Consider the following 19,547-nt stretch of genomic DNA (forward strand, 5'->3'; position numbering starts at 1 on the left):
GGGCGGAAAATCCTTTGCCGCCTATGGGCGGCAAAAGGCTCAATCCGCCCCGGGTGGTAAAACATCAGGGCTGACTGCCTTAAGTGCTTGAGAACTCATGCACAGCCCCAAAATGTGGATAAAACAAACAGTAATACTGTTTGTAATACATGTGAATTTGCCCAGTCTATGTCTATGAAGTAACCCAGTATTACAGCTCTGTCTTTCTTTAAGGGCTCTCTGATTTGCTTCTCCAACTCTAGGTCATTTTATGTTTTGATCTGGAGGGTGATCGCACATTTCCTTTCAGTACTCATATTGTCACCCATAATGATTACAACTACAGTGAATATTTATATATTGCTTTTCAAGAAAAATTCCCAAAGCGATATACAAAAAATGAAATAAAATTAAAAAATGAAATGAAATGACTCCCTATCCCCAAAGGGCTCACAATCTAAAAAAGGAACATAAGAAACTGCCATATACTGTGTCAGAACATTGGTCTATCTAACTCAGTATTGTCTTCACAGACTGGCAGCAGCTTCTCCAAGGTTGCAGGCAGGAATTTCTCTCAGCCCTATTTGGAGAAGCCAGGGAGGGAACTTGAAACCTTCTGCTCTTCCCAGAGCGGCTCCATCCCCTGAGGGGAATCTCTTGCAGTGCTCACACTTCTAGTCTCCCATTCATATGCAACCAGGGCAGACCCTGCTTAGCTAAGGGGAGAAGTCATGCTTGCTACCACAAGACCAGCTCTCCTCTCCTAACTTAAGATAGACACCAGCAACAGCCACTGGAGGGATGCTGTGCTGGGGATGGATAGGGCCAGTTGCTCTCCCCCTGCTAAATAAAGAGAATCACCACATTTAAAAAGTGCCTCTTTGCTCAGTTAGCAGGGGATAATAATTCTGTGGAGGACTCTCCTGGGTTTTCTAGCTTGTTGGATTCTATCCCTTATTTAATATTCAGTGCTACTCCATCCCCATTCCTCCCTTCCCAGTCCTTTCTGTAGAGTTGGTATCCAGGAATAACAGTGTCCTACTGGTTCTTACCATTCCACCAAGTCTCCATTATGTCAACTATATCTTATGTTTTCATTAGCAACCAAGCACTGCCGTTCGCCCATCTTGGCTCATAGGTTTCTGGCAGTGGGATATAAACACCTCTATGCCACATGCGCTATCTCCCTTACTGCCATTTGACCTTTTTGACCAGCTGTCATGTATTTCTGTCTGCTCTACTCCTGGCTCTACTCTGTCCCTTCTGAAAGGTTTGCACCCTCGCACCTTAGGGGATTTTGCTTGCCAAACCAGATACCACCCAGTTCCTGTCAGCAATTCCCCAGGCGTCATTTTAAAAATAGATCATTGCTCTGCAACCTTTTTTATTTTGGTTCAAGTGGAGCCTAACCCTTTTGTACAGGCTTTGCTTGCCCTATAATGTACCCCAGAGCCTAACAAATCAAAACCCCTCCTCCTGGCACCAGCATCTCAACCACACTTTGAGACCCCTTAGCACCGCCTGTCTCACTCGCCCTGTGCGTGGAACTGATGGCATTTCAGAGAACGCTACCCTGGGTTCATGGACTTCTTTGCTACCTAGCAGTCTAAACTTGGTTTCCGGGACCTCCTGACTGGATTCCCCAACATCATTGGTGCCGACATACACCACCACAGCTAACTCCTCCCCAGTACTGACTAACAGTCTAGGTGCTGTGTGATGCCCACAACCTTTGCACCAGTCAGGCAGGTCACCATGCGGTCTACATGTGGGTCACAAACCCATCGCTCTATGCCCCTAATGATGGAATCACTCATTACTAGGAGTCCCCCAATACCCCGAGGCGTATCCTCTTTGCGAAAGGATATGGGTGCATTACCCAAGGAATGGGTCCCTTCTGAGGAAGCATTCACCTCTTCTTCAGAATGATATCCTCCTACCCCGAGACCTTCATTCTCCATAACAGCTGACAAGCTATCATCCTAGGAGTGGGATGCCTCTATCACTTACTACTTACTTACTTACTTACTTACTTACTTTATTTATTTATTTAGCACAGTCAAACAGGTGTTATTGACTGGTTTGTTTTATCCAGACATCGAGTCCTTCCCATGGACCTGGGATGCCAGAATTCTATTGTCAATGTTGTTGCTGTCGTTATAGATATCGTCGCAGAATATAGGCTGTTCCCAGTAAAGTTGCTTTTTGTAATTGGCTGATGGTGATTTCTGTGGCCCCTATGGTGTTGAGGTGCTCTTCAAGGTCTTTTGGAACTGCACGCAGGGCGCCAGTTACCACTGGGATTATTTTGGTCTTTTTCTGCCACAGCCTTTCAATTTCAATTTGTAGATCTTTGTATTTGGTGATTTTTTTCTATTTCTTTTTTCTGCCCCTGGTATTGCTATGTCGATTATTTTGACTTGTTTTTCTTTCTTCTCGACTACAGTTATATCTGGTGTATTGTGTGGCAGATGTTTGTCTGTTTGTAGTCGGAAGTCCCATAATATTTTTACATCTTTATTTTCTTCAACTTTTTCAATTTGATGGTCCCACCCATTTTTGGCTACAGGTAGCTTGTATTTTTTGCAGATGTTCCAGTGTATCATCCCTGCTACATTGTCGTGCCTTTGTTTGTAGTCAGTCTGTGCGATCTTTTTACAACAGCTGATTAGGTGGTCCACGGTTTCATCTGCGTCTTTACAAAGGCGGCACTTGCTGTTCATTGTTGATTTTTCAACTTTTGCTCTTATTGCATTTGTTCTCAGTGCCTGTTCTTGTGCAGCCAATATTAAACCCTCAGTTTCTTTCTTCAAGTTGCCATTCTTAAGCCATTGCCAGGTCTTGGTGATGTCTGATTTTCCTGTTATATTGTGCAAATATTGACCATGCAGTGGCTTATTTTTCCATTTTTCTGCTCAGTTCTTTCTTGTAGGCCTGCTTTGTTTCATTGGTGTTGAATAGTTTCTCGTCATTGACCATTTGAAGTGCATCTTCTTCAGCGCCCTTTATATATTCTTCAAGGCCTCTTTTCTCCTCCTCTACTGTTTGACGGACTTGCAGCATTCCTCTTCCACCTGAGCTGCGAGGGAGGTATAGCCTATCGACATCACTGTGGGGGTGCAGGGCATGATGGATGGTCATTATTTTCCTGGTCTTACGATCTAGAGTCTCTAGCTCTGCCTGGGTCCAGTCTATTATTCCTGCAGTGTATCTGATAACAGATATAGCCCAGGTGTTTATGCCTTGTATGGTGTTCCTGCCATTGAGTTTGGACTTGAGGATTTTTCTAACTCTCCTGATGTATTCACTTCCAATTTTTCTTTTACCTTCAGTGTGTGCCATGTTATCAGCCTGGAGAATGCCCAAGTATTTGTAATGTTCATTCTCTTCCAGGTTCTTGATGTGGCTTCCATTGGGCAGTTCTATTCCTTCTGTTTTTGTTATTTTCCCTCCAAAAATTATTAATGCAGCACACTTGTCTAGTCCAAACTCCATTGCTATATCGCTACTGAATATACGGACAGTGTTTAGCAGTGATTCGATTTCTGAGTGGGACTTTCCATACAACTTAGTGAGTCCCCTTGGAAAATGCCTCTTCTAATGCTAACCTGTCCAAGTGTCTTGCCATTGATTGTTAACTGTGTACTCCACATGCTCATTGCTTTTTAAAATAAATATCTGAATGTTTTTGCTGACACCAGTTGTTTCTAAACATTTTAGTATCCATCTGTGAGGCAATGAATTGAAGGCTTTCTTGTAGTCAATCCATGCAACATTTAGATTTGTTTTTCTTCTCTTGCAATTTTCTAAAATCATTTTGTCAATCAGCAGCTGGTCTTTTGTGCCTCTGGTGTTCGGGCAATTTCCTTTCTGTTCAACTGGAAGCTGTTTGTTAATTAATAAGTGTTGCATCACTTAATCTGCTATTATTCCAGTTAATAATTTGAACATGGTTGGCAGGCAGGTTATTGGTCTATAATTACTTGGAACTGCACCTTTTGCTGGGTCTTTCATGATGAGATGAGTTTTCCCAGTTGTTAGCCATTGTTCAATATAACCCTCCTTGCAAAATGTGATTGAACTGTTTATGAAGGCTTGTTAGGTGTTTAAGCCAAAAGCCATGCAGTTCATCATCTCCTGGAGCAGTCCAATTTTTAATTTTCTTTGCTCTTTCACTTATTAATTCTGGTGTTATTATTAGATCTTGCATTTGTTGGCTACATTTTTTGACCTCTTTCATCCAGCCTGCTTTTTTATTATAATCTATTGGATTGTCCCATAATTTTTCCCTGTTTCTTCTTTATTTGGTGTTTCTGTGTTTCTTGCAGTTTCTCCTTCTATACTTTGGTAGAAACGTCTCTGATTCGACTAGAATTGGAGATTCTGCCTGTGTTGTGTAATTCTGGCTTCGTATCTGCTAATCTTCTTTGACACTGCTGTTATTTGCTGCTTTATTATTTCCGGGACTTCTCTAATTTTCTTTGAATCTAGATGGTATTTTTGGATCAGATACTGTTTGGTGTTTTCATTCTTCAGCTTCTTGTCTTTCATATCTTTCAGTGTACTAGCATCTGATCTAAGCCTGGCGACTTTATTTTTTAATCTAATCTTCCATTTAGGTGATGTACTACTTTCTTTTTTTACAGGTCCACTGATCTTATATCCGAGCTCTTGTGTTGTTATTGTTGCTGCACTGTACATTAGTTGGTTTGTTTCTTGCAAATTCTTGGTTGTTATTTCTGCAAGTGCAGCATTGACATCTTTTAATGCCTGAGCAAGTTGGTTTTTGGCAACTGTTTTTAGAGCTGGAAGTCGAACCCTGGTGGTTGTTTGGTTCATATGCTCAGTTATTTTTTGCTTTAGTTCTTGTTGCTTTTCTGTTAAACAGCATTTGGGTTTTTGAGGGGAGGTTGCCTGGTTTTGATTTTGAAACAGTTCAGCAACAGTGGCATCCTCTATTTCCAACACCTCCTCCACCTGCGCCTGAGCCACTTCTTCAGTTGGTGGTAATTCTTCTTCCATATCTTGAGCCTGTGTTGCTCTTTGCAGTTCTTCCAGCTCAACTTCTGTGAATACTTTATTTCTTATTATGACTCTTCTCTGGTCTGCTAGCCTTTGTCCTATTATTTCTGTATCTGGATGCTTCTCTTTCTAAATTTGGTACATTTTTTTAAAATAACCTCTTCTAGTTGGACTAGACTTGTAATAGCAGATCATTATTTCCTTGTTGGCATTTTTCTTATAATGTTTCCGGTTAAGCGACGTTTCTTCCAGTAACTCTGCAGTTTCCAGCCCTGGTTGCTCAACTGAAGATCCTGTAGCCCACTTGCCACCAGATGTCCAGAGACTCCAGCACCTGGTGTGGTCCTTTTTGACCCGGGCGACGACCAATCCGGTATAGATTTATTAAAGTTACGTCTCACCATATTGTTGATGGGAGAGGCATTCTTTGTCTGAGACCTGTCCAGTATGGTTGGACCTCTGGCATAGGTTTCACCTTCCTCAGAGCATTCAAGCCCCACAACCACGTCAAGGTAGTGCATTATTTATTTACACAGTCAGACAGGTGTTATTGACTGGTTTGTTTTATCCAGACATCGAGTCCTTCCCAAGGACCTGTGATGGCTGAATTTTATTGTCAGTATCGTCGTTGTTATTATTATAGATACTGTCATAGAATATAGGCTGTTCTCAGTAAAGCTGCTTTTTGTAATTGGCTGATGGTGATTTCTGTGGTCCCTATGGTGTTGAGGTGCTCTTCAAGGTCTTTTGGAACTGCACCCAGGGCGCCAATTACCACTGGGATTATTTTGGTCTTTTCCTGCCACAGCCTTTCAATTTCAGTTTGTAGATCTTTGTATTTTGTGATTTTTTCTATTTCTTTTTCTTCTATACTGCTATCCCCTGGTATTGCTATGTCGATTATTTTAACTTGTTTTTCTTTCTTCTCGACTACAGTTATATCTGGTGTATTGTGTGGCAGATGTTTGTCTGTTTGTAGTCGGAAGTCCCATAATATTTTTACATCTTCATTTTCTTCAACTTTTTCAATTTGATGGTCCCACCCATTTTTGGCTACAGGTAGCTTGTATTTTTTGCAGATGTTCCAGTGTATCATCCCTGCTACATTGTCGTGCCTTTGTTTGTAGTCAGTCTGTGCGATCTTTTTACAACAGCTGATTAGGTGGTCCATGGTTTCATCTGCTTCTTTACAAAGGCGGCACTTGCTGTTTGTGGTGGATTTTTCGACTTTTGCTCTTATTGCATTTGTTCTTAGTGCCTGTTCCTGCACAGCCAATATTAAACCCTCTGTTTCTTTCTAATAATAATAATAATAATAATAATAATAATAATAATAATAATAATAAACCTATTTTTATACCGCCCCAAACCTACGTCTCTGGGCGGTTTACAACAAAATAAAAACAGATTCCTGAGGGTCTCATCCACATACCTTTCTGCCTCCCTGAGCTTCTTCAGGTCAGCCACCTTGGCTCTGAGGGAACAAACTTGTTCCCTTAGAGCAAGGAGCTCTTTGCACTGAGCGCACACCCACAACTTCTACCCTTCAAGCATATACAGTAGTTCTACATGCAACACTCTGTGCAATTCACTGGGAAGCACCCCCTCCTCTGCAGGCATTCTACTGTCATATCTGATGTTAATGGCTGTTTAGAATATATAGAGCTTGTTTACTTGAAAGCTAGGTCTTAGCTGCAGTTGTCAGCTAATTAAAGGTTTCAAGCTCTGTCCTCCAAGAAAATTACAAAAGTGGGGTAGTAGTAATCTTCAACTCATGCTGGGTGTCTCCTTTGTGATAAAGGGGGACTCCTTGTGTGCCTCCCTGCACACTTCCCCAGCCCTGCTAAACTCTCATGCAGAACTCCAGCATTCAGGGTGATATCAGAAGTGCATCATGAAATAGAGCACTACTTCTCAATTTACATGCTTCAGTGATCTATTTTAGTTTCTTTGTATGTTAATATAGCAAAAACCAAACTATTGTTAGACATGTTTTTACATACTTAATAGTAACTTCATTCTGAAATAGTTAATCCTCCAAATGTGAAACATTCCCATCAGCCAAGTGGGTGAGGAAGGCAAAGTTTGGGAAACCATTACCTGGATTCTTTTGTCATCACATTCTGAAATCTGCCTCTGCAGCTTTGTGAAACTCACCTGAACCTTTTTTTTAAATCCCTTTCATTTAATGAAACAAAACAAAATTGGTTCTTGTGATTATGGCTCTCTGGGTCTTATGATGACTATTCTGAGCCAAGATGAGAGACGGTATTTTGCAAATCTTTTGCTGTCTGTGGAACCCTCACCCCAACCTTGTGGAATCCTCACCAGATCTTGTTCCAACAATCTTCCATGGCATGTGCAAACAGAGGTCAAAATGTTTGCCAATAACTTTTGCAGGGGGAGGGAATAGGTATGTAGATTGCATTGCAGATCTTCTCATTTGAAATGGCAACGTAAAGAAGGGGATCTCCATCCTTCCTCTTCCTTGCTTTAAGAGTGCAGAAGAAATCATGTTGTGCATTGTTTGGGTAGAAAAGCAACTGTTCTTGATGAGTGGCTTGTCTTCCAGGAGGATCCTTATTCACCCCCCCCCCATCAGCAACTTTTTCTCTGAAGACTGAACCCACAAAAATGTGCTACACCACAAGTACTGAAAATGAATCGGATTGCTTGCTATTGTTCCTCATGTGCAATTTGTTGTCTTGTGAAATACTACTACTGCTATTTATATAAATATCAGTGTCCATAACATGTAAAGAAACACTGGGTTCACACAATCTTCAAAATTAGGGTAGGAGGCAGGCTACCCTGGTTTACATGATTGTGTGGACTCCCAAAAATTCTCTAGCCCAGGTTACTCAAACCAGGGTCACTCAACTTTCCTACCCTGCTCTTAACTGAGGTAGGAAAGGAGAGTTCTGCCTTGATTCTCTGGTCGTGTGAACCCACTCGCCTCTTCTACCGAGACACCAGCCTTCACATGGAAACAATAGAGAGCTGTGGCTATTGGGGCTGCTATCAATGGACGTGCCACTCTGCAATGTACATTCAGTAGTCCTGAAACTGGAGCAGCTTTAGCAGGGCTGGCTTTGCCTCCTGGTGCTTCACGCTGATATCATGAAGCTTTTAGTCTGCTGGCATAAGCATGCTGCAAAGCATGTTTGGAAGGCATTCAAGACCTTGGAGGATTTCCCATGCTTGCAGTTCTTAATTTCAACAATGGATGCTGCCTGGTTTAATTGTGTGTTTCCTGGGTTTGTGGACCCAAACAGAAGTTCTGGTCATGTCCTGCTAATGGTGGAGGAGCTCTCCAACCCAACCCCAAATAGTTGTGTGAACAGGCCTACTATATTTTCCCCCATGTGGTGTCCATATGTGTGTACTATACATACATGTATAGTATCTTAAGGACTATCCTAAAAATGTTGGTATATATTGCCATAGAAGCATCTCAGTTTGCCATTATTGCATAGTATCTATTTGAGAAAATACTACAAACACCAGTATGAATCCAACATTCATATACACCACTTCTAAACCACTTTATTGTATGTATATGATTGCTGTAGTGAGGTCATGTGTGTATTCCAGTTTGGTTCATCAGGGCAGTACGTTACCTCCTGATCATGGATAGACAATTCAGAAATATTTTCCATTATTTCCTCAATGAACCCACTGAGCTTTGGATGTTATTCTGAAGGATTCATCATCATCATCACCACCATCATCACCACCACCATCATCATCATCATCTTTATTTGTTAGCTGCCCCATAACAAATTGTACATAACTGCTTGGTTAATTTAATAACTGGTTACTCAGATGACCAACAGAGGGAAGGATTAGTATAGCAGAAAAACACTGTGGCTCTGCCAGTTTGACTGACCTGTAGGGGAAAAGAAGCTATACTCTTGGAATTGCTAGTAAGCCTGCTTTGAAAAGGTAAGTCAGATGAACTACTAACTCAGCTATTTATTCTGTGGGGTTTTTTTGTCCCCCAAATTGGCAGCATTTTTTCCTACATGTCTGTCCAATAGCACCTGCATTCTCTCTCCCACCCGCAGTTACTAACATGAAAAATGCTGATTGTTTTGTACCACCCTGGTAGTTTATTCTGGGAGACAAGTTGCATTATATGGCAGATAGAGGGGTCTCTTTCCTGCTGGATGGGTGCCAAAGACCACACACTGCCTGTTCCACTTCTGATCACAGACTGTAGAGACTTGAGGTTGTTGGGGGGAGGCGGGGGTTGGTACAGGTTTTCGTTGGTGAAATGAAATTTAATATGAGAGTGTTTAGCAAGTGTACAAAATATGTTGGTATTAAAATTTCCGACATTTTCCTTTAGCCCTAAGAATAGAAATGAAAGAGAGCAGGGTATATCCAGCTTGCTTTGTGGCAGGTGACTGTGGGATTGCTTTGTAACATAACACATCTCAAATGCCTAAAGTAACTATTCTGTAGAAAGTCTGCATTCGTCGTGTGTTCATATATATATTTGAGAGAGGCTTAAGGTTATTGCAAATGAATTAAATGTGGGTAAATCCAGCCATCTAGCATTATTGTTCCATGAATTTTTCTTCCCTTTACTCCCTCCCTGATTTTGTTCTGCTTTAAAAAAAAAATGACGGGTCCATATGATGAATCAAATGAAGTTCAGTAGATGGGAATATCTGGAATTCAGTGGTAGAAATGCATGCTTTGTGAATATGGAAGACTTGGATCTCATTCCTGTATTATCAAGGGATATTGGTGGCAGGTCTCGGAGAAGTCCTTGCCTCAGACCAGGACAATCCAATATTCCCACCATAAGAGAGTATTGATATTACTGAGTTTCATGGACCATTGGTGTGTTGATGAAATGATTTTGAAAGACTAGTTTGACAAAACATGAAACCTCATGTTGACTTAGATTGATTTTTTTCTTCTTAAGATAAGAGGAGGCACTGGCATTGCTCAACGTTTGTTTCCCTGTCTAATTGCTTGACTGCTGGCTTTAAAATTTCATGGATCAGGCAGTCTTGGGACCATACCATGGATTCTTTTCAAAAGAAGGTGGGAGACTTACTTACCTTACTCCTACTCCAGCTTCATTATATCTTGTAACACACACATTTCACTAACAGTTGTGTGCTGCAGATATAGTGCTTTGCCCATGGAAACATAGCCAGCTCTGGTGTTCTCCAGTAAGGTTGTAGCTTACTTATAGGGTTAAGGATATCCACTGCTTAGACAAGATGGATATTACAAGATTGGGGTGATCTATTTAACAGGGGCATGTTGTACTCATTTCAGATGCTTCAGGATAAATACACGAGCAGCCAAGATCAATGTTTTTTATTTACCTGCAACTTAGATCAATTGTTTGGAATCTTTTTGGTAAGTTTAATTTAATGGATGTAACTTAAATCATACAGCCAAATAAATAATGTATGCTGTAAGTGATATGATCCTTACAGTCAATGTGTACAGGATGTTGTTGCTTTCCATGTACTTAGGGTGACACTTATTAAAAGTCAAGTGCCAAAGAAGCAGTTGTGTTCATCTGTAACAGCAGGAAATTGCAAAGTAGTGTGACATCTTGTAGTTTTGCTCTTTTGTGAACCACCATAGCCTCCTCCATAGATGCTACAGGTTCCTCCCCACACCCTCCAAGAGGAAGCAGCAATCTTTGCACAGGAAAGAATCCTGCAAAGCAGAATTTAAGTTCTAATCCACAGAATAGCATTGTATATACCTTTAATGCAGTGACTTTCCAGCTTTCTACCTTCAGGAAACATCTTCTGAACTGACTTGTCTGCTACAGAACTCTCCCTGAATGCTGCATAGGATTCTGAGTTATGTTCTCATTCATGCAGGGCACTACCTGGGACTGTTGGACCTCATCATTTGGTTCGTGTGAATTGAGTGTGACCTAGAATATACCCAAAAGTCCTCTGAAGCGGCACACTAAAAGGGAGGTTTGGTAGCAGTTGACAAGGTGTCTCCTCATGCAGAAATCTTTCTAGTTGAGGAGCCCACCCACCCCTGATAGCTTCTAGGTAATCCTAGAACTCCCCAGAACATAGTTTGGTATCATTTTAAAGAGAGGCTCCTGCTTCATTATATCTCAACATGCTGTAATGGCCTTTGGCAGGGTTTTCTAGTTACTCTTGAGTTCTGTTGTATCCATTGAAGTCAAGAACTTGAGCCAATACAAACATTTATTAGGGCAGCTGCTTTTATATAGTGCTGTTTCTCAGGGGCGTAGCAAGGTTGGAGTGGGCCTAGAGACAAGATTTTAAAATGCCCCCCCCACACACACACTGAAGCTCAGCTCATGAAGTAAAGAAATCTTAAATGAGGCTGAATAGTGGTAACAAAAAGCATAGTAAAATTATACATACATATATAGAGAGAGAGTTAGAGAGAGAGAGAGAGATCTCCTATGTGTAACAATAGAACACCATCCTAAATTATTTTTAAAAAAAGGTTTTGTAAATTGTGGACAATGCTAGTCATTTAATGGTACTAGAGAAAGACATGCTGTTCTGGTAGCTCCAGGTCTTAACACTCACATCAATTTCGGAGGATGAATAGAACTGAAGGAAGCCCGGGCGGGTGCGCGATTGGGGGGAGTCAGTCATGTGACTTGCCTCTGCCCCCCCCCAGCAGTGGGCCCCCAGACAACTGTCTCCCCTTGCCCTATTATAGTTAGGCCCCTGCTGTTTCTGTTGTGTGTTATGCTAGTGTCCTTTCATATTGCTGAAAGCTAGCGCAGCATAGTAGCTGAGCTAAATCTCAAGAACTCTCCGATTTGAATTTCACCTCTGCTATGAGCTAAGTGGCTTTAGGCAAAGCACACACTCTGTCTCAATTCATCATCTGCAATATGGGCAGAATAACACTGACCTACTTTACAGGGTTGCTGTCAGGGTTACAAGACAACTTACATGAAGTTCTTTGAATCCTCTTGAAGTGCTAGATAAATGCTCAGTACAATTAAATAAGCCAGTTGTCTGAGATATGTTAAATATCAGGTTCAAACATTGGTTTTATCTAGTAAATCAAAGACCTAGGAATGTGCAAGAAGTTTCAGCCTTTTAAAACCAGAGCCATTTGGCAATCTAATAAATAAAATGAATAATTACTTGGTAGTGTGGCTGTGTGCATGAAGGGGATATTTTGAAAAATGAGTTTATTAACTGAGCTTTGCCTTGTATGTATGCTTGATGTCACTGTTCGTTGGAAGTGCAGGACATTTCCAGTACTAGAAGTCATATTAGTGGCAGGCAGGAGACAATGGACACCTACACTAGCCAATGATTTGATATGTTCCATGATGAGGACCTTGGAGTACCATTAGGTCGTAATAATGTATAAGCTCTTTTATTGACATCTCAGTATAGCTGGAAAAAAGTTGTTTGTTGTTAGTATTAGCTGACTCTTAAAGAAATAATTACATTGACGTGTTTTCTTGTAGAACACAGTTAACTTTTTAAAAAATGCAAATAGCATCAAAGATACAGAAAATAAATCCATTTCTGTCATTGTGAGGAATTTTTGCATTCCATACATCCATATTGGTGCTATATTCAATAATATATATCCCACATACATGCACAATCAGAAATCAGTGACAATAGTATTGACTGGAAGCAAACTGCTTATTAGACATTAACATTACTGTTTGAAAGTGTATTTATGATGTCTGGAACGCAAGATGTTGTTCTATAACAATATAGAACAAATATTAACAATATTTGTGAAAAAGATGAAGCTGTGTTCAGATGCTTCAAAACTTCAGTCATTGTACCAGGTCTTTTCTCAGCACTAACCAAGTAACTGTTTCTCTATTTCTCCAGCAAGAATCAACCACCCCCACTCTGGTAGAGAAGCCGACTTTTCTTCACGTTTTCACTTAATAAATTATTTGCTTAATATCATATTTGTGATGTGCTGTACACAGGAAAATCTTTGGCAGTCTTCACATCTTTTCCTGGTTTTCTAGTTTTGTCCAGTGCTCTTGGAAAAAGGAGCACAATGCCCTCAGTAGCTTGAAGACGTTGCAGCTGCAGTAGGTTGTGTGAATGTGTAGGCCACAGAGATCATTGCTGATCTGATGGACTGGCTTAGATGATGGACATGCATCATTTTTCTTTTTATTTGTCCATCAATCAGCTTTTCTTCAACCTCCGTGAGGAAGAGGCACCATCTTATTTGAGAAGACCTGTATTTCCAAGTGGGATTGTGACAGAAGCCAATAATGGCTGGCAATGCCAGCGGCATTCAGCCAATTGAAAAACCATGTCACTGGCCACCCGTTGAATATAGTATGTCTGCAGGAGGTCATGTGGATCAAGTGACCTAGGTTATCTGTCCTGCTTTATAGTTGTTGCAATCCAGAATTGTGTCTGCTTTCCTGTGCATGAACACGGGTCGATATATGGCCAGAGAAGCCAGAACAAATGTGAATGTACTTTGAATGTACCTTGAGCTGCATTTGCAAATTCTGTCAAACGTATCCAAGTAGTCCTATAAGCAGAAATTGCATTGGAGTAACATTACCCTGTCACTAAAATGGGTTTGGAGTGACTTTGTATCCTGATAGTAAAGCCTCGTTCATGCTTGGGGTACAGAGTTTCCCAAGGCACTTTTTCATCCACAGAGGACAAACCATGTACTGGAACAAGCAGATATTTGGAATCCCCAGTGCACAAGTGTTCTCAAAGAACAACATTACAGAATAAAAAGCCTCTTAGTTGTTGCACTAAATGTTCAGCGGGCATACAAAGTTACTCAGCAGTACCCATTGAGTTACCCCGTAATGACATTGACAATCTCTCAGAAATGAACTTCTGGGTACATTTGAATATTTCTACATTACTTTTTACATTTCATTAAAAGGAACAAATAAGACAGATCAACAGGATTTCTCAAAAATTGGTTTGACCTTCATTATCTTGGGTCCCTTTTGAGATCGTCTTTGTTTTGCGGGTCCTTGTGTATTAAAAACAAAATGTTTGCCACACAGTGATAATAGGGATATATGTATGTTGAGTTGTCTTTCTAAAATTTCCTATCCAGTTAAAATGTCCATTCAGATATTAATTTTTAAGGTAACAAGCCCTCTTCAGATGTTAAAGAGGAGAAGAAAAGAAAAGAGGATGCTGGACCCATGTGTCGTGTTCCAAGGGTGTGCCCGCAAACCCTGCCCTGGTGTTGACACGCTCAGAAGCCTCACTCCCTCACTGAACACACTTACAGCATTTTACTGCAGAGACATGAAGAGATTCTTCCCATGGTTAGAACTGGCTGGGGTGCAAGTGTGTTCGACATGGAAGGGAGGCATCGGAGCACATCAGTGTTGGAGTGGGGCTTGTGGGTGTACTGTTGGTGCGGTATAGCATCCTTTTTAAAAAAAGGTCTGAAGAGGCTACTCTTATGCACATGCCTATTTTGTGTAGTGGGGATAGCACATTCATAACTGTGAAAGTTCAAAATATGAATCCCCTCAGTTCAAAAAGCCTTGTTCCATTTAGAGCCGTGATCTTTGAAATTTGAGTCTGGTTTGAAATGAGGTTCAACCCCACAGCTAGCTAGCCACTGTTAGCTATTAAAATATTCATTTTAATGTTTTTCCGTGAAGCTTTTCTAAGAGGATAGATTCTAAACACTTGTGACTAGTAGTGTGTGACACATTTGTGATTTTTGCTCCCTCCCCCCACCCCCATTAGGTTACTTACTTTCTAGAAGAGAGGGACAAGCAGGATCGCCTGAAAAGCCACTCTCTGATCTGGGTCGTGTCTCCTACTTGGCCTATTGGAAAAGTGTCGTATTGGAATATCTTTATTGTCATCACGAGAAACAGATCAGCATCAAGGGAATGAGCCGAGCGACTGGAATGTGTCCCCATGACATTGCCACCACTCTACAGCAGCACAGCATGATAGACAGGAGAGAGGAAAAGTCAGTAAAGATTACATTGCTTGAATAAATATGCTACTTTTAAGTGCTAGCCTTTCCCCTCACCTTTGTTGTTACATACACTTCCCAGTTCTTATCTCCTTTGTGTTGTATTGGGAAGATCCATACCAAGGATAAAATATGTCTGTTTATACTTACAATTCTCTGGAGGCAGGAGGCTGTTCTGGATTGGAAAAAGTCCCCCTCCAAAATCACATGGGTAGGAACAATCTTGCTGTGTGATGTCCGCAACAATCTTGAAGGTCTGGGACAGGAATGACCTCTCTAGTTCCTCCTGAAGAGACCGAAGCTTGCTGTGGCTCTTCCCCAGGGCCATTTTCTCTCTTTTTACTTCCTTGGGGAAATAAATAAGTAGAATAGAAAAAGGAGAGAGAAGTGCAGGTCAGGGTTATGCAGAGCTCCCTTCATCTTGCCTCCTAACGGAGGGTCAAATTGAGAACTTAGAACTAGAGACTGCCACACAAGATCTCCTCTAGGGTCTACAGAGTCAGCTCTAGCTTGCCCACTCAACCTGAGCACTTTGCAGATTAATGCAGTAAGGAAAGAGGGCATTTAGAGCAACCTTTCCTCCTGGAGCATTGGCATGTTCTGATGTCCAGCAGGGAGGCAGCATGGTAATGACACCAGATACGTGAGTGTGTTTCTACTTTTTTAGCTGACAACAAAAGCTCTGCAAGAGTGAGTCTGTCTTTCTGACTGAGAGGGAGGATCCCAACTGGCTTCCCGCCTTATTAAGGATAGAGTTTCACCTTAATCTGAAGGTGGTGAGTCAAATTCACCTCTGCTCCCCTTCTAATTAAGTGGGGAAGAGATCATTCCAGAATTCACAGCAAGGATCTCCAGAATAATAGCCAGTAGCATTCCCCAAAGGTCAATGCTAGAGAAAGCCAGCCTGCTTCACTCTACAGGGTGTGCAGGAGGCATCATGATCATTTGTGCTCCATTAGGTCATGGAACAAGTCCAGAAAAGGGGAGGGGACCGATGCATGATTCCGTAAGAGATACCATAGCACAGGACTGCATAACTTCAGCCCTCCAGCTGCTGTTGGACCACAACTCCCATCTTCCCTAACTATTGGCCACTGTTGCTGGGAATGATGGGATCTGTAGTCTAACAACAGTTGGAAGGCCAAGGTTGTGCAGCCCTGCCATAGGAGTTCCAAGCCTCATTCTCGTATCTAGCTCCATCACCTCAGAAGCAAGAAAATAGCTCACATTCCAGGTGAGCAAGTGGCAACATGATTTGCTGCCATAAAAAATCCATGCCACAAGAAGTATGAGAGGAGTCTTCGTTAGGGCCTTTGCCTGACTTTGAACCAGGCTGCTGTGAGAGGGATGAGACAGAGGAGCTGTAAGGCACCAGGAGTCCTGGACCAAGAATGTTGCAAGCAAGGTTCCGATGCCTTACTCTCTGTGTCTGTGCTATTGAGAAAGAACTGTTTGACTTTCACCTTGCTGCTGTTTAGCACCCCTCTGACAGTGACCAGAAGGGAACCTGAAGCCATTTTCTATTAAACTTGGTTTGGTGGATTTGCCGTGAGACCTATTCCATACTGAACAATCAAGTCCCAAGGTTCTTGTCAACATTTCCCTGCAAAGGCACAGAGGGGGTAGACATTCTAAAGCTCCTACAGCTGGTGGGTTTCTGTTTGTCTCCTGTTGTTTCTATTGATCAGCAGAGTTCTGGTAAAGAGTCAGAGAGCAGTCATTATTATCCCAAAGTGACTAAGTAGACTGTGGTTTTCTGAATTGATCTTTCTGTCAGTTCAGAAGCCATGGGCCCCCTTGAGAATACCATATGTTCTGCTGTAGGGCCTTGCTTTGCCATAAAGAGCCAAGACTCTTCTGCTTGACTGCATGAAAGCTGAGTAGCAGCGAATACTCAGAAAATGTGTTGGGTTTTTTTAATCCTATCCAAAAGTTCAACCAACAGAGTTCATTTCATTATCTGGCCGACATTTTTAAATTAGTACAGACTATGTAGGAAGGACCTGTGAACTATCTTGTTAGCTGATCTCTTGGAATTTCATCAAGCAGCCTTGAGGGCTATCTTGAAGCCAAACATCTTGAGATGAGAAGGCTTTTTCCATTTCAGGAGTTATAGGGTGCCTTCAGGGCAAAGCCTTCTTGGAGCACCCACACATTAAGAGATCCTTTCAAACAGCTTCCCTTACTACTCCCACTGCTGTTTGTCATTTTTCTTCGTGGAACTGAGGTATAACTTTGTGACCTTTGCTTAGACCCCAAATTGAACTTCTGGACATTGACTCCTAAGTCATGTTTTCTGCTGGTAATGAACTCTATTAGTAGGATTTTTGAGTTGGGGTATTTCTCCTTTATAAAAGCAATGATTTGCATTGACCCTCCCTTTCTTCCCAAGTGGAGTTCCTCCTTTCCCATGTCTCCAGCTCATTCTTCTCTCTTTCAGTCCCCAGGTGAGGGAGAGGCCCAACTTGGATGTTTGTATGGTTCTGAATTCTATAGATACATTTAAAATATATCCATAAGCACAGTGGTTGGTTTCTACACAGCAGCTTTGGCAAAGAAAGATGGGTATTGCTACTGTGACTGCAAAATATTGGTGAAGATGTGGCTTCTGCTGATGCTTTGTGAGAGTCTCTTTCTCCCCAAATAGATATGTCAGATGGCAACCGGGACATCTGACTGTTTACTAGGCATCACAAGATGCTCCTTCTTGGTAGAAACCAGCTTAAGGAAAAGAGTTCTGAAGAGTCTTCCTGTCCTGAAAAGTCTAGGTCTGAGCAGAATTGCTTATCTTCTTTGGGATGCCATGCTTTTTTATACTCTAATTCAAAATGCCCTCCTGCCTCCAGACAGAGAAGATAAAAGTCTTGATCTTACTGAGAAATGTTTCCACTATGGATATAGGAGTATATATTGTGGCTCATTCTGCTCTGTTGTGTCAGGGGACATGAAGATCTGTTCTTACTGCTTTCATTAGGAACATAGGAAGCTGCCATATACTGAGTCAGACCATTGGTCTATCTAGCTCAGTATTGTCTTCACAGACTGGCAGCGGCTTCTCCAAGGCTGCAGGCAGGAATCTCTCTCAGCCTTATCTTGGAGAAGCCAGGGAGGGAAATTGCTCTTCCAGAGTAGCTCCATCCCCTGAGGGGAATATCTTACAGTGTTCACACTTCTAGTTTCCCATTCATATGCAACCAGGGCAGACCCTGCTTAGCTAAGGGGACAAGTCATGCTTGCTACCACAAGACTAGCTCTCCTCATTGAAGTATCTGGGCCATGGCTATGGATATTGGGGGTTATCTGTTCCTAGGTTCTCTGTTAATGATATGGTTCTGCATTTTCACTACCAAAGAAGAGGTCTGGGGAAAATCCCTCCTCCCTCTGGATCTTTACATTTCCCCCTATCTGGTTCCAAAGGAGGGACTTATTTTGACGATGAATAATATTTGCTTGCTTCCAGAGAAAAGCAATATTACTGGTCCACTCAACATTCTTCTCTTTCCCCACCCCCTTGTTTATAGCGTCGCTGATTTCAGTGTTAAACATATAAAAAGAAGGAGTGATTAAGGGGAAAGTTGACTGTTTTGCACAATCTGTCACTTTAGTATTAGTGTTTCATAAAACTTCATGATGATGTGGACTAGGTGATGGTGGTGAACAAAAATACCCTAATATCATATTACCTTTGTTCTTAACTTATCCAGTCATGATGCTTGATTCAGTCACAGTTTTGGCTGCTTGTGGTCTGCAGGCAGTTTCAGGAATAGGGATAATAGATTGGCAGAAATGGTTTCTGTGTCATAAGTTCCCAACCCAGATATAAAGCTTATTGGGTGCTACAGCTACACAATGCATTCTCCTCTCCCGGCTTGTATATTTCCCTCAGTGATATTCTTTTCCTAATTTCAGATGTGCTTAAATTGTAGGTTTGTAGTGATTAGAAGAGAGAAACTGATTTCAAGCCATATGGAGAAACTGAAAACTAATCCACGCATCAATGAGGTAGATCCAGAGAGCTTGAGATGGACTCCCCTCTTAGTTCCTAATGCAGCAGTTTCTGAGGAAGAGAGAGAAGCTGAAAAAGAGGTAATAGTTAACTCAAAACATGTCTGGTAACTGCATCCTAAATATTTGTAAAAGCATATCTGCTGTCATAACATCATGTTCAGTGAAGTTGAACTGTTGTAACAAAATATGGAGTAGTTTTGTTTTCACTACTTTTAAAGCAATTGGATTGGTGTAGGGCTCAAATGCTTTTGGTGTCAATTGATTCTTTTGTGTTTATGAAGTTGTTGAAAATGATCCATGTCAGAGGGCATGTAACACAGTGCTAAAAGAACTAAAATCAATTTGCTGCATCATTAATAGTGCTAAATATCCCATGAAATGTAATCTTCTTTGGTTTGTTATCCTGACTGTTGTAGAAGAGCCTCTAAGATGATTCAGCTGAGATGCTGTTGTGTGGCTAGCCTTCAGTAGTAATCAGGTCTGACTTATTGTAGCTTTAAAAAAAAAATGCTGGAGTCAAAGAATGATGGCGAAGTAAGTGCTGCTTCAGTGACCCATTATTTTAACCTCTCTGCCCCTCA

The 19,547-nt window shown here is 41.5% G+C and overlaps 1 protein-coding gene across 9 annotated transcripts in view; it reads left to right on the plus strand.

Moving 5' to 3' along the window:
- KAT6B (lysine acetyltransferase 6B) overlaps positions 1–19,547 on the plus strand; it is a 202,987-nt gene that overhangs the window by 168,013 nt on the left and 15,427 nt on the right. For all 9 annotated transcript variants that reach the window (XM_053306954.1, XM_053306953.1, XM_053306955.1 and 6 more), the window contains 2 exons: positions 14,721–14,952; positions 18,885–19,044. In XM_053306954.1, coding sequence (XP_053162929.1) covers positions 14,721–14,952; positions 18,885–19,044 — 392 coding nt within the window. The remainder of the gene's footprint in view (positions 1–14,720; positions 14,953–18,884; positions 19,045–19,547) is intronic.

The sequence above is a fragment of the Hemicordylus capensis genome, chromosome 3, assembly GCF_027244095.1.
Source record: "Hemicordylus capensis ecotype Gifberg chromosome 3, rHemCap1.1.pri, whole genome shotgun sequence".
Lineage (NCBI taxonomy): Eukaryota > Metazoa > Chordata > Lepidosauria > Squamata > Cordylidae > Hemicordylus > Hemicordylus capensis.